At 44.1% G+C, this 14,879-nt stretch overlaps 2 protein-coding genes across 2 annotated transcripts in view; both read right to left on the bottom strand.

Annotated features, from left to right (window-relative positions):
* The window catches only part of LOC124001608, a 26,635-nt gene extending 25,763 nt beyond the window's left edge, over positions 1–872 (bottom strand). The window contains exon 1 of the mRNA XM_046308550.1: positions 234–872. Coding sequence (XP_046164506.1) covers positions 234–522 — 289 coding nt within the window. The 5' untranslated portion in view covers positions 523–872. The remainder of the gene's footprint in view (positions 1–233) is intronic.
* The window catches only part of LOC124001614 (gastrula zinc finger protein 5-1-like), a 532,153-nt gene extending 518,138 nt beyond the window's left edge, over positions 1–14,015 (bottom strand). Inside the window, exons 1-2 of the mRNA XM_046308560.1 lie at positions 13,519–14,015; positions 13,062–13,192 (exon numbers count right to left, since the gene is read on the bottom strand). Coding sequence (XP_046164516.1) covers positions 13,062–13,192; positions 13,519–13,795 — 408 coding nt within the window. The 5' untranslated portion in view covers positions 13,796–14,015. The remainder of the gene's footprint in view (positions 1–13,061; positions 13,193–13,518) is intronic.
* Positions 14,016–14,879: the final 864 nt, after the last annotated feature.

Below are 14,879 nucleotides of genomic sequence, written 5' to 3'. Positions count from 1 at the left end.
ATCATTGTTTTCCATTAGTAAACAGGAAATACAGTAAATCAAGAATCTGGTTAGAATACGATATTGTATCTTTGTGCAAGATAGCTCAGCAATCAGAGGAATTATAGAATCCTATCCAACACCCAATTCTCGTTAACACAAGTCACACGTGCAGAGGGGAACGAGGCGACAGGCACTGTTCTATTGCTATAGAACGGCGGCAGGCCGCGCACCCACGCCTTTGCAAAATGTACCTCTTGCCATTCCTCTGTATCGGTCTAGGATGTTGAAAGTACTGGGACGACTGGCGAAAACGCGCTCTCGCATTGTCCTCTCTGTGCGCTCCCGTGCCACCTTCAGTTCTAGTAGCTGTAGTTTCCTCCGCAATCCCCTATTTTCTTTCTGGCTTTGAGACATTTCCAAACGAAACACTGCATAGTCGTCGTCTACGACTTTACAGATCTCTGCTACGGCTGCATTTGCTAGCACCTCCATGATGGAGGCTATTTGAGTGTGAAAAACCATACCGTTACAGTTAGCCATTGTTAGCAACTAGCTGGCTAGAGTTACCTAGATAACATATATCAACCAAGTCTTGTCTCCAACGCGAACTAAACACTACCTAGGGTAGGTATGTGATGCTGTGTGGTTAAATTTGTCATATTGAGTTCCAGGGTGTTAAAAAAAACTTTGAAATAACAAAACCCTAACGTGGAAATGACTCTTGGTCACCGTTCACTTCCGTTTACTTCTTCTTCTATGGTATTATAGCGGTCCGCAAAAAATCGTTAGGGGGGGTAATGCCACCGCCTGCTGCGTTCGCCCACTGTTGTGGAGCGTGAATTCATTACACTTTGTAGCTAGATTTCCAACTAATTGTTACCTACTGTTCTGGAGTGTGAATGAATTACACTTTGTAGCTAGATCTCCCAAAAATTGGCGACAGATTTTCATGCGAAAATTCAAAAATCTGCATGAAGAAAATATGCCAATTTTTCCCACCAGCATTGTGTTTCCACCAAACTGACTTGTGGATACTGTTAGTGTTTAAATACTGGAGAGTCGAGACCAAATCACGGGCACTGGACAGAGTGGATTTCAGTTGTAGCAAAAGGCAGTTTTAATGGTCAAAAGATATCTTGTCCTGCAGTTTTACGTGCACGGATCTAGTTCATATAACTCGGTAAGGAGTCAGGTGAAAAAGAGAACTGAAACAAAGGTTACATTCATTTTTATACATAGAATAAGGTAGGTAGAGTCTTGTCGTGACGCCTTCTGAATGGTCCCGTAGGGTTGGAGGCGGACCCACTCTAGCCAGAGTAGAAGCCCCCATTGGTGCACAACAGTCTTCTTTCTGGGCACCTAACCAGTAGAAGAGGAGAAGACTGTTTATTCTAGGAGATGTTTTGTGTCAGGGGTTCATGAGGTAGAGGGGCAGTTTACTATGGCTGGGTGTATGTGTTCATGCGATGGAATGTCTTTGTTTCCTGGGGTCGTAAGACAACAAAGCTGAGGGGATAGTGTTAGGGGGTAGTTTTATTGCTGGCTGTGTGAGCTCGTTCCGGTTTTAGCAGGGGTACGTAGATGACTTGAGTCAGGCGGTTTGGCTTGGCGCTGTATAATATATGAACTATGTATATGAATGTTTACAAATATTTATATAACAATACAAATCAGTGCGTGATTACTTTTCCCCTTCATTTTTCATTTACCGAAAGCTAATGTTCAATTTAATGTTCAATGTGTTTCTATTGCATTTTTTCAACTCTACCATAGTTTTGCCACATTAAATAGCAAATGTGCCTACTTTGGTCTTGGTAGCAGGAAATTAGCTTAACAACTGCAAAATAAAATCTCTCATCATCATGGCAAAATGTGAAGAATAGCATGAGAGTAGCTATAAAACAGCATACAGGAAAACATCCCTCAAGAGAAGCAATATAAGTCCAACTGCGTAGAATTTCAGGAAATGCATTTAAAAATGGCATAATTTTTAAAAATGCATTTCAGCTAACCCTAATCCTTGTCCTAAACTTACCCTAGTTCTCTTAACCTGCTACGTTAATTCTCCATGTGATATATAAGACCTAAAAGCCATACATCATTTCACAGAAACAGTTCCAAAAGACACACTGGCACAGTGGTGGAATAAATTCAGCCACACATACGCCTAACTATTGATTCAGGACCACGGACAGCAAATAAAACAGGTATGCTGGGTATGCTTGTCATCGGCAAGGACTTTTTATAAAAATAAACAGAATAGAGCACAGGCAAAATCCTAGAGGAAAACATGGTTCAATCTGCTTTCCACCAGACAGTGGGAGACAAATGAACCTTTCAGCAGGACAATAACCTAAAACACAAGGCCAAATATACACTGGAATTGCTTACCAAGACAACATTGAATGTTCCTAAGTGGCCTAGTTACAGTTTTGACTTAAATCAGCTTGACTTAAATGGCTGTCTAGCAATGATCAACAACCAACATGACAGAGCTTGAAGAATTAAATAATGGGCAAATATTGTGCAATCCAGGTGTGCAAAGCTCTTAGAGACTTACCCAAAAAGACCCACAGCTGTAATTGCTGCCAAAGGTGATTCTAACATGTATTAAATATATCTAATCAAGATTAGTATTTTACTTTTCATTCATCTTTAAAAAATGTTAGAATTTTTCTTCCACTTTGACAGAGTATTTTGTGTAGATTGTTGGAAAAAAAAAATTTGTAACAACAAAATGTGGAAACGGTCTAGGGCTGTCCTTAATTAAATATTAAATCTGAGAGAAGTACTTTCTCAATTGAGATCAAAGCCAAAGCTCACAGTCAGGCCGGTCCAGTGGTGTTCCTAGAGTAAGTCTTGATCCGTTTCAGGGTGGAGAATGTGGACACAGGAATGGTAAAAACCAGACCAGTAAGCAGATACAGTTGGTACATACTCTCATTCAGCCTCTTCTGCCGGAGAACATGGATAAGATTGGCCGGAATCCTACCCTCGAAGTTAGACATGGAGTACATTACTATGAGTTCAGTTGAGCCACAACAGATCATAGTTGAGCCCAAAGCTTTCCTTAACACTTAATAATACAGCACTGGGTAAGGTTTTAATCGAATTTACCTTTCTCCCTCTGTGGTGCTGCAGAAGTCGTTGATCCTGTGCTTGTTCTGCAAAATCCCAAACAGCGCGTAAGAGTACGCAAAGATGTAGTTGAAAAAAAATCATTCTCTTTCAACTTTGCAGCACTTTGTGATATAACCAGGTTAAAAGTGTGGGCATAATAATGCATGGACTGAGCCTGTGATATTATTTCTTTGACTTTTGCTTGTACTCCGTTTAAACCAGAGGCCATGACTGCGGCCACATCGTAACACTGTGCCAATACTTTGAAGGTCTACTCGTGTCCCCAAATGTTTTTGAACTCACCATAGCTCGCAGGTGTGGTGAAGTTGAGTTTTGGTGATGCAGAGCTGACTTGTAAAACTGTCTAGGTCTTTTGAAACCAGTACTGGCCCAGGTTGACATATTGTTGTCGTCATGAGGGAGAGAATATCTTAAAGATGTGCGTTTTTGGTAACGGAATTTCAATCCACAAGGCAATGTTGGCATGGGTCTTCAACATCACCGTGTTTTGATGTATTTCTAATACCTTTTAAGACATTCTGGTAGACATTTTCTAAGGCCCCTTATCCATCTGTTTGACAAGAAATCAAAGCTTTTGTTTATTCAACATTTTGAGGTTGGAAAATAATTGAACATGTATATATGCCTTCATTTCAGAAAAATATAGACCGCTTTCATTTGACATGCTCCTATGAACGTCACATGTTGGTGCTCATGGATCCATGCAAGTCACACATGCGCAAGAGGCCCCGCAACCTGGTCGTCACTAGTTACCACAGCCACAAAGTCTTAACCCCCATCCTATTTCTACAATGTATCTTCTTAAAATGTGATTTTAAACCTAAACCTAACCTAAACGGAAATGAAGGTCAAAGAGCACATTATTGTGTTTATAAATTGTTACAATATTTACTTTGTGATTGTGGTAACTAGTGGAAATGCCGCAAGTCAGACTCGGCCTTCATCAAAATGTGCGAAAGGCCGAGTGACACTACTGGGATGACGGGCTCTTGCATTGTCCTCTGCTCCCGTGCCACCTTCAGTTCCAGCAGCTGTAGTTTACTCCGCAATACCCTGCTATGTTTCACCTTTTGAATCACTCCGATATATTGGTATCACTCTGCAACAGAGGGATACATCCAAGGCGAGGATTTACAGATTTACTCCGGTGTACACCTGTGTCAAGGCTGGGGTCCGCCCCTATATATAGACCCCAAGGCCGCGACACACGTTCTCTTTCATTTTCTCGGCAGACGTTCATATGGTTTGAGGTACAAACCATATGAAAGTCACTGGTAAGTGTAATATGCGTAAATGTATTAATAATAATAATAAGTGTATTAATATCTTGCGTGGAAGTAAACTCACTGGCTGTTTGCAGCTGGCCACATGGCAGTACCTCCGATTCACTTTTGAAGGGACAGCTTACAAATTCAGGATCTTCCCTTTGGGCTCTCCTTGGCACCCCGCACTTTCACAAAGTTCATGGATGCTGACCTGGCACCTCTCAAGTCCCGAGGATTGTTGATCCTCAATTATCTGGACAGTTGTCTGGACCCAGGTCCTGTCACACAGAGACATGCTCCTGACCCACATCGGCGGGCTGGGCATTACTGTAAACGACAAGAGTCATCTGGCGCCAACCCAGAGGGTGGCCTTCATTGTCATGGAGCTGGACTCAGTCCTCATGAGCACGCCTGCCCTCCAGAAGGGTTCAGGCAAACATATCTTGCCTCACCCACTTTTGGCAGGGATGGGTAGAATCCGCTTCGACCTGCCAACGCCTGTTGGGCTTGCTGACGGCGGCCTTATTGTTGATTCCCCTGGGCCTGCTTCAAATCCGGCCTCTTCAATGGTGGTTCATCTCACACCGGCTGCACCCAAAGCGCCACTGCACAGTGCCTCAGGGCACTGTCGCTCCTTTCTCTCAGGTGGGGTGGAGATGCGGAGGATGTGCCGCCGGGAGCTGGTCAGCACAGACGGGCAAGGGCACCGGCTACAACCGCAGCATGCCAGTTGCGCTGGCGGTTGGTTCTGCTCATGGTGCACTGGTATTGAGGTTGTGCCCGAGTCATGCATGGTGCAGTAAGTCCTCCAATACCTGCACTCTGGTTTGGATGAGGGCTTGGCAGTCTCTACACTGAGGGTATTTGGCTGCTATATCTGCTTGCCATGTGGGGTGGATGGACAGGCCAGTGGGGTGCCATCCCTTGGTCTCCAGTTTTATGAAGAGGGTTTGCCACCTGCGTCCAGCTAGGACCCTCTCAATGGTGAGCTGGGATCTGGATGTGGTCTTGGCAACTTTGGCAAAGCCTCCTTTGAACTGTTGGGAGTCTGCCACCCTGAAACCACCTCTCTATGAAGGTGGCTTTCTTGGTAGCGATTACTTCCATGAAGAGGGTGAGCTCCATGCTCTTTTGGTAAGTTCTGAGTGCTACCGGATGGACCTCGGTGGAAGAAGTATATCTCTTTGCCCCAACTCTTCCCCAACTCTTCATTTCTCCCGAAGGTTCTGTCAGGCATCCCTTTTATCCTGTCTGCTTACGACCCTCCGACAGTGGCGGAGGGACACTGGCTTCTAACCGGAGGGCCTCCCTCCGGCATGCTGTGCCCTGTGCAGGCACTGGCTGCCTATGTGGAGCAGATATGGTCAGCATGAACAACAGACCAGGTCTTTGTCTGCTACGGTAAGAGAGTCCTGATGCCTGGGCTATCAAAGCAGAGGCTCTCTCACTGGATCGTGGACACGATTACGACAGCATACCGCCTGGCTGGCAGGCCAGTGCTGGGATCTGTGGTGGCACAATAAACACGAGGTGTGGCTGCGTCCTGGGCTCTACTGAGAGGAGTGCCCCTCGCTGATATCTGTGCTGCGGCCAGCTGGGCTTCCTCTCGCACCTTTGCTAGGTACTATCGGGTAAATGTGGCACCTCCCTCTGTGGTTTGTACAGCAGTCCTCGGCGTAGCCGCCTCGTCCCGGGACATTGCCGGGACCCCCCTTCCACATTGACAGCTCTTGCATCTCGATCCGGCGCTGGGACTTCGCCGCTGACTGGCCAGGTACTTCTAGCACCGACTAAATCGGGTACGGGTATACTAATATATTGCAGTGATCCAATATAGTGAAAAATAAAAGGGTATGTATGTAACCACGGTTATGTGAGCGATATGGGTTACTCCAATCCTCTACGGTGCTAGTGGCACCTCAAATTATGTAGAGAACGTGTGTCGCTGCCATGGGGTCTATATATAGGGGCGTACCCCAGCCGTACACTGGAATAAATCTATAAATCCTCATCTCGGATGTATCCTTCTACCACGTAGTGATACCAATATATTGGAGTGATCCATATAGCTCACATAACCGTGGTTACATACGTAACCTTCGTTATTGGTTGGCATCATAGCTCAAAGGTGAAGCTAAATGAAAAATGGATGCGTGCTGTTCTTGGAAGTATGGTACTGCTTATTGTGTTACACATCAAATATCCTATGAGAAGTACTGTATCTTTCAAGCTGAGAGCAGACTTGTTTAGAAAAGTATAATTAATTTATTCCATCTACATTACCTCAGTAAGGTAAATATTAAACTGTCTTTGTTCTAGCCTAGGTTTGTCTCTCTAAAAACAAGTATTTACACAAGCCTGTTTTTAAATGACAAGTTAATGAGGGGTATGTGATTAATTATCCTCTTACCCCAAGACACTTCACATGAGAACTATATTTCAGCTAAAGAATAGTTCCCAGACATCCCCTGCGTACTTCTCAAGCCACACTGCTATGATTTTCCCCTTTGTGGACACTCTTATGTCTGATAAGGCTAGTCAAGAAGGAGAAGCTCTTGTAACATAGTTTGCACTTGAAGGGCTTCTCCTTGGTGTGAACGGTCTGGTGCCTCTTCACATAATTTGCATCAGCGAAGCGCTTCCCACACATGGGGCAGGCGTATGGTTTGTCTGCATCCGTCCTAATACTCTGCCTCCCACGTTGTGACCCAATGACACCAGAGGTAGAAGCAGGAGCCACTGCCCTCAGGTGGTTAGTGTTTGAGTTCCCTCCTTGACCTCTAGCCATTGGTTGGGTGTTGTTGGGATTGTGTGCTGTGTTATAAGCTAGATACCTCTTTTGATGAACACCCATCCTGACCCTGTCTGTATTGGTGGGGTAACCATGAAGTAACTGAGGAAGCCTAGATCCAGGTCCAGACCTTCTATGAACCAAGTCACCAGGCATTAGATGAAACCCTGAAGGAGAAGACAGATCTGCTGATAGACTACCACCCAGGGTTTCTCCCACCACTCTCTGTGAAGGCTGAAGCCCAGGGTGACTTGCTCTGTTCAACATGGATACTGTGGTGTTTGTATCATAGGAACAGGAGGGTCTATCTCCATCAGCCCCAGGCCCTGTATCATCCCTGCACTGAGATTGTGAAGAGAAGGGTCTGGGCTGCAGACTGGATCCCTGACTGGAGCCTCTGTCTCTCTGATGACCACCAGGACTGAGGTTATTCAGTCCACCTGTCCACTGGTTGTGTTCTGTGTGGTGGAGTCTCTGTCCCTTGTGGTTCTGTCCTGGTTTCAACCCGGGAAGAAAGAGTGACGGCTCCGCACCCAGGTTTCTGATCCGGGGCCAGGGTTTGTGACCAGGTACCTCAGAAGTCCAGTCTCTCCCAAAAGCAACACCAGATATCAACTGGTCCTCATTGACTGCAGACTGTAAACACAAATTGAACAGAACATAAAGGTTTATATAAGAAACTCTTTGCTGTACATACAGAAACATGACATTATAAAATGGTAACCACAGTCAAACATCTACCACTGATTGAAATACTGTACCTAACAATATAGAGCCATTGGTGTTTATTATAAAAACAATTCCATATGCGTTTATTCAATACTTAAGTATACTGTTTTCCATATGCGTTGATTCAATACTTAAGTATACTGTTTTGGTTCGACTGAGATAAAGGAAACTCAGTCCCTGCAATGATCCATAAATAACCAAGTCAGTCAGCCTTTTATTTAATTTCAACAAAATGATACGTGACAAGTAGAATAACTTTTTCACTATGGTAACACTTAACATGTTCTGTAAATCTGGTTCCCTCGCAATGATAAAATTAATTTTAGAATACTATGGAAAAGGTTAAACATTACACTCAGTTTCACCACTTTATGTCAAGTAAACATGAATTAAGGCACTATAATTTCCTCATTATAAAACACCAGCATCAAAAAACAGGATAAGGTTGTAACTTTTCATTAGTGAATAATTTTTATAGATACTACCATCACCATATCATCTACTCTACCTCATCATACTCATTCTTTCCTCATTTCACCTCATCCATTTCCCTATACCTCTAAAACCAAACTAATTGACGACAAACTAACTAGTTCATGTCTCCTGTGTGGACCTTCACGTGCATCTTCAGCTGGTGCTGGTGGGAGAACCTTTTCTCACACTGGGGGCAGCTGTAGGGTTTCTCCCTTGTGTGGACCCCCTGGTGCCTCTTCAGGCTGGACGATTGGAAGAAACTGCCCTGGCACAGGTGGCAACCAAATGGTTTCTCCCCGGTGTGAATCCTCTGGTGACTCTTCACCTGTTGGGGGAAACTGAAGGCCTTCCCACAGGACGAACACGGGAACCGCCTCTCTGTGGCGCTGCCACCTTTATGGATTCTGTCTCTACTACTGTTATTTGTCAATGGGCTATTTAATGTTGAGGCACTGACATTGTCTGAGGTCTGGTTTAACATTCGGAAAGTGTAGGGTGGACGAAGGCTAGGGAGTGTCTGTTTTGTCCCAGGGTCCATATTCCACTTGGTAGATCCTATAAAAGGCAGGCTGAAGGCAGCACCTGTTAGGGTTACTATAGAAGCAGGACCTAGCATCGCTAGCCCAGTCTGTGTCTGTTTTCTCAAGCCACATACCGACACCTCTCCGTCCCCGCAGACCAAATCGACGCCTCAACCTTGTCTCAGACTATCTGTTGTTATGGATACTAAGTTTGGTCGTTGTTTTGTGTTCGACTGTTTGTTTCTGGTTGTGATTAACAGTGTTGTTCCCCAGCCCAGAGTTGAGGACACTGACCTCAACTATGTCGTCACTGGTCCTGGCCTGCTCAGTGATGTTGTTCCCTGGAACCTTAGCTGCACCGGTCGGGGTCTGGAAATCCAAGATGGCCGCCCAGTCTCCTCTGTTATCATCCAGCCAATCACCTGAAAGTTACAAAATAGACTTTACAAACATGGCAGAGAACTGTTTTTTTTGTCAATTACCTGGTGAAGTTCATACATTGTGTGTTTTAGTAGGTAAACATACATTGTACTGATTTTATTTTATGAAGGAAGAAAAAAATAACCAGGTACATCACTATTCCCATTGAAGATCTACTACTGTATGTAGGCTATATGTATTTCTCTCTTACCTTGCTCTCCCATCTTTAGTCCACTCAGCAGATCAGTGCTCTCTGGTCCATCCTCTATCGTCTCCTCTTTGACCAGCAGAAGATCAGGCTTCCCATCCTCTATGACTACTGACTGTAAGAGATAGAGTGATAATGTTGGATCAAGAGATCTGATTTGAGCACCCACCTATGGAGCATCTTCTGATTGGGCTATGAGGGATTGATGTGATACTACACAAACGTGTTAGTTGAATTGATTACTTGACACTCTTTATTGGTTTGATAATTAAAAGGCATGGTCCCACACTTAAGGCAAAATTAATCAAGTCCTGGGTCCTTATCAATAAACAGTCTCAGAGTGAGAGTATTGATCGAGGATCAGGTCCCCACTTGTCTATATAATCTTAGTCATTATGATCTAAAAGGCTAAACTAATCCTAGATCAGAAATCCTACTCTGAAAGGCTTTGTGGATACAGGCACTGACCTAATAACATTCAAACTAGTTTACCGTGGGCTTACCTCTGTGAGACTGTGTGTTGTCCTGTGCTGCTCAGCTGGGGGTTCAGGAGGAGGTGTAGTCTGGCTGTCTTCCATGACAATGGTCACCTCAGGGTTTTCCAGACCCTCCTCACACCCCTCCTCCTTAACCAGCAGCACCTCTGGGCCCTCCTCCTAAAAGAGACAGCTTATACAGATTACATATATACACTCCCTCAGGTATGTACATGTACACACAGATAAAACACACTTTCAATATGGAGAGTTTACCCATCCCCACTATGTTTGAGTCCTATACTGTAGTTACAGAATTACTTCATTGTTGTTAAACCCATCACGGGGGACATACAGTACCAGTCAAAGTTTGGACATACCTACTCATTCAAGGGTTTTTCTTTTTTTTAAACTATTTTCTACATTGTTGAATAATAGTGAGAACATCAACTATAAAGTAACACATGAAATCATGTAGTGACCAAAAGTGTTCAACAAATCTAAATATATTTTATAAATGCTTCAGAGTTCAAGTAACAGACACATCAACATCAACTGTTCAGAGGAGACTGCATGAATCCGGCCTTCATGGCCAAGAAACCAATACTAAAGGACATCAATAAGAAGAATTGCTTGGGCCAAGAAACACGAGCAATGGACATTAGACCGGTGGAAATCTGTCCTTTGGTCTGATGAGTCCAAATTTGAGCTCTTTGGTTCCAACTGCTGTATCTTTGAGACGCAGTGTAGGTGGACGGATGATGTCTGCATGTGAGGTTCCCACTGAAGCATGGAGGAGGTGGTGTGATGGTGCTTTGCTGGTGACACTGTCAGTGATTTATTTAGAATTAAAAGGCACACTTAATCAGCATGGCTACCACAGCATTCTGCAGCGATACGCCATTCCATCTCATTTGGGCTTAGTGGGACTATCATTTGTTTTTAACAGGACAATGACAGACACACCTCCAGGCTGTGTAAGGGCTATTTGACCAAGGAGAGTGATGGAGTGCTGCATCAGATGACCTGGCCTCCACAGTCACCCAACCTCAACCCAATTGAGATGGTTTGGTATGAGTTGGACCGCAGAGTGAAGGAAAAGCAGCCAACAAGTGCTCAGCATATGTGGAAACTCATTCAAGACTGTTGGAAAAGCATTCCAGGTGAAGCTGGTAGAGAGAGAATGCCAAGCGTGTGCAAAGCTGTCATCAAGGCAAAGGGTGGTTACTTTGAATAATCTAAAATAAATGTAGATTTATTTAACACTCTTGGTTACTATATGATTCCATGTGTTATTTCAAAGTTGTCTTCACTATTATTCAACAATGTAATAAAATTGGGAAAACCCTTGAATGTGTGGGTGTGTCAACTTTTGACTGGTACTGTAAATATGGCAATGTGGGTCAAGTCATCTGACAAACTATTTTAACATGTACTGTAGGTTTTTGTTAGTGTGTGGGTCTAGAGTCAATGAAAGTCTTAGAATAAAAAGTTACATTTTTTGTTTATTAAACAAACAAGTGTTAAATACACCATATGAAAACCACACAAGTCTCAACGAAATCAGCATGAACATGATAAACTGAATTAATTTTCTCACTAATTGCCTTGGGAAAGTTTGAACATCATATAGCCTACAAAGAACAAATAATATGAAAGACTTTTTAGGCTTACATATCACACAATCTGTGGATCTTTTCTGCTGACATTTAAAATAATGCAGGGTTTGATCTAAAAGTCAGAAGATTGTGTGGAATGGTTACTTTATGTTATAGAGTGGAATGGTTTTTCTGCTGGTGTATCCTGAGATATCTCCTCTCTGAGAACCTCTTCCCACAGTGCGTACAGGCGAACGGCCTTTCTCCTGTGTGGACTTTCAGGTGCATCTTCAGATGGTCCTGGCGGGAGAACCTCTTCTCACACTGGGTACAGCTGTAGGGTTTCTCCCCTGTGTGGACCCTCTGGTGCCTCTCCACCTTCTGGAGGCAACTGAAGCCTTTGTTACAGAACATGCAGAGGAACCGTTTCTCTTTACTATTGCCTGATGTGGCTCCCTCTCCCTGAGCCGGGATTCTAGCCCTGTCGTTTGAGTTCAATACCTGATCGAAAAGGACGTGGCTGTGTGAATCGGAAGGCCCCATCGATGTGGACACTGGGTCGTGATCCCCGAACAAGTGTAAAGGGGAGTGGGTGGTGATATTTAGATCAGTCTCTAAGCTTTCCCTGTAATCTAAGAAATCTCTGCCCTGTGAGTGTCCATCTCCAAGGTGACTATCTGCATTCCATGTGGGAGGAGCGTCGCCCTCCACTTTCACCGTCACTTCATCTACCACTATAACCTCCCCTTCCTTATCTAGGCGCCCTTCAGAGTATACACTACTATTGTACTGGTTCCAGTCCCCTCTAGACAGATCAGTCTGTGTCTCTAAACCCAAGGGCATGTTGCCAGGGTCCATTTCTGTAGCGTAAGAATAAGATGGATCATCACCGCCAGTGTCTAACACATCACTATCACCACGGGAATGAACCATCCTCTGGCTCTGGTGAAATACCGGTAAAAACTCTGAGCTGGGAGCAGGAGGACAGCCCAGTCTCCCCAGCCCCAGTCTCTCTGGGTCTGATCTGTGGTCAGATCCTGTGTTTAAGAGCCTGTGTGTTACAGTTAAAGTCTTGGTCTCTGACTTGAGGACGGCGTTCTGCGTTCCACTGACCTCCGTGATGCTGCGTCGGGTCCTGGGCGGTGCTGGGGCGGTGGTGCGGTCATCTGTGGCTACAGGGGGTGCTCCAGCTACTCCAGTCTGGATGTCTCTGCTGTGCCATGGATCCTCCTCTCCTTCAGACCTCTCCTGCTTGACCCCAGGACCTGAGCCTCTGCCTCTGCAGACTGACACAAGGATATCAATGTTGTAGGGAAGTCTCACAAGCTCCCCTATGGCAGATAAATGAGGATGTACATGTAAGCAAGTGAAAATGTGAGGGGAGCCTTACTGACAAAGAGGCCACATTTTATTTCCAAAGTAACTGTAATTTGTAATGAAACACTTTTACACTAACCTCTATCACAATAACGTGCTGGTTTGAGGTTCCACCACCCTCATCCACAGTGATTGGTTGGTCATCTCTCCATGTATTGTGTCCCGCTGGCTTCACAAAGCTCCTTTGGCCTCCAGTGGGATGTCCTTCACCTGAAAGTGATTGAGGTGGTTAGGTTAACTACTGTCAATGCTATACTGTACACTATTAACAATGCCTACAATTGGCAAGGATGTAAGGCAACACTTCTCATAACTTCCTGGTAAACCATTTATTGTATTGACCAAAATATTATGCATAATTGTTTTTGAGTAAATAGTCAATGCAGTAAATCAGTGTTTAGAATATGATAGATTGCTAAGTAATCAGATGAATTATTGCATACAATCCAAAAATTGACCAAGAACCAATTATGGGTAACAGGGCGTCAGGCACTGGGCAATTTATAATCCGCGACAGGCCAAGCAGCAAAATGTACCTCTTGCCATTCCTCTGTATCTGTCGAGGATCTTGACACTACTGGGACGACTGGCGACGACGCGCTCTCGCATTGTCCTCTCTGCGCGCTCCCGTGCCACCTTCATTTCCAGTAGTTTCCTCCGTAATGCCCTGTTTTCTTTCCGGCTTTGAGTTATTTCCAAACGAAACACTGCATAGTCGTCGTCTACGACTTTACAGATCTCTGCCACGGCTGCATTCGCTAGCACCTCCATGATGGAGGCTATTTGAGTGTGAAAAACCATACAGTTAGCCATTGTTAGCAACTTAGCTAGCGTTACCTAGATAACATCTATCAACCACGTTCTGTCTGTAGAGCGAATTAAACACCGCATGGGATAAGTATTCGATGCTGTGCAGTTAAATGAGTCATATTATGAGTTACAGGTTGTTAATAAACGTCTAAATAACAACAAAAATGCTAACGTGGAAATGTTTTATTGGTCACTGTTCACTTCCCTTTCTTCTTCGTATGCGTTTCCGGTAGGCTGGAAGCCTCGTGGCGTAACCTATTGCTGCTGCCTTTTACAGATCGGAGTGTGAATTGCACATTTTGTCACAAATTCGGGGGGCACATCAATTGCACCATCCAACCCTACAAACACTGAGTGTACAAAACATTAGGAACACCTTCCAAATATTGAGTTGCATCCCCTTGGGCCCTCAGAACAGCCTCAATTAGTTGGGTATGGACTACAAGGGTTTGAAAACATCCCACAGGCATCCTGGCCCATGTTGATTCCAATGCTTCCAACATTTGTGTCAAGTTGGCTGGATGTCGTTTGGGTGGTGGACCATTCTTGATTCCCATGGTTAACTGTTGAGCGTGAACAACCCAGCAGTGTTCTTGACACACTCAAACCGCTGTGCCTGGCACCTACTAACACACCCTGTTCAAAGACACATCTTTTATGTTGCCCATTCACCCTCTGAATGGCACACAAAAATGTCTCAAGGATTAAAAATCCTTCTTTAACCTGTCTCCTCCCATCCATCTACACTGATTTTGGATTTAACAGGTGACATTATTAAGGGATAATAGCTTTCATCTGGTCAGTCATGCAATGACTGTTTTGTACACAGTGTATATACAGTTGAAATCAGAAGTTTACATTTATGTTGGAGTTATTAAAACTAATTTTTCAACCACTCCACAAATTCCTTGTTAACAAACTATAGTTTTGGCAAGTAATTATTCCAACAATTGTTTACAGACAGATTATTTCACTTGTAATTCACTATCACTATTCCAGTGGGTCAGAAGTTTACATACACTAAACTGACTGTGCCCTTAATTTTCTGGAATTTTCCAAGCTGTTTATGTAATGGCTTTAGAAGCTT

The sequence above is a fragment of the Oncorhynchus gorbuscha genome, linkage group LG17 (genome assembly GCF_021184085.1).
Source record: "Oncorhynchus gorbuscha isolate QuinsamMale2020 ecotype Even-year linkage group LG17, OgorEven_v1.0, whole genome shotgun sequence".
NCBI lineage: Eukaryota > Metazoa > Chordata > Actinopteri > Salmoniformes > Salmonidae > Oncorhynchus > Oncorhynchus gorbuscha.
The sequence above is the reverse complement of the archived record's forward strand: the minus strand, read 5'-3'. Positions and strand labels throughout refer to the sequence as shown.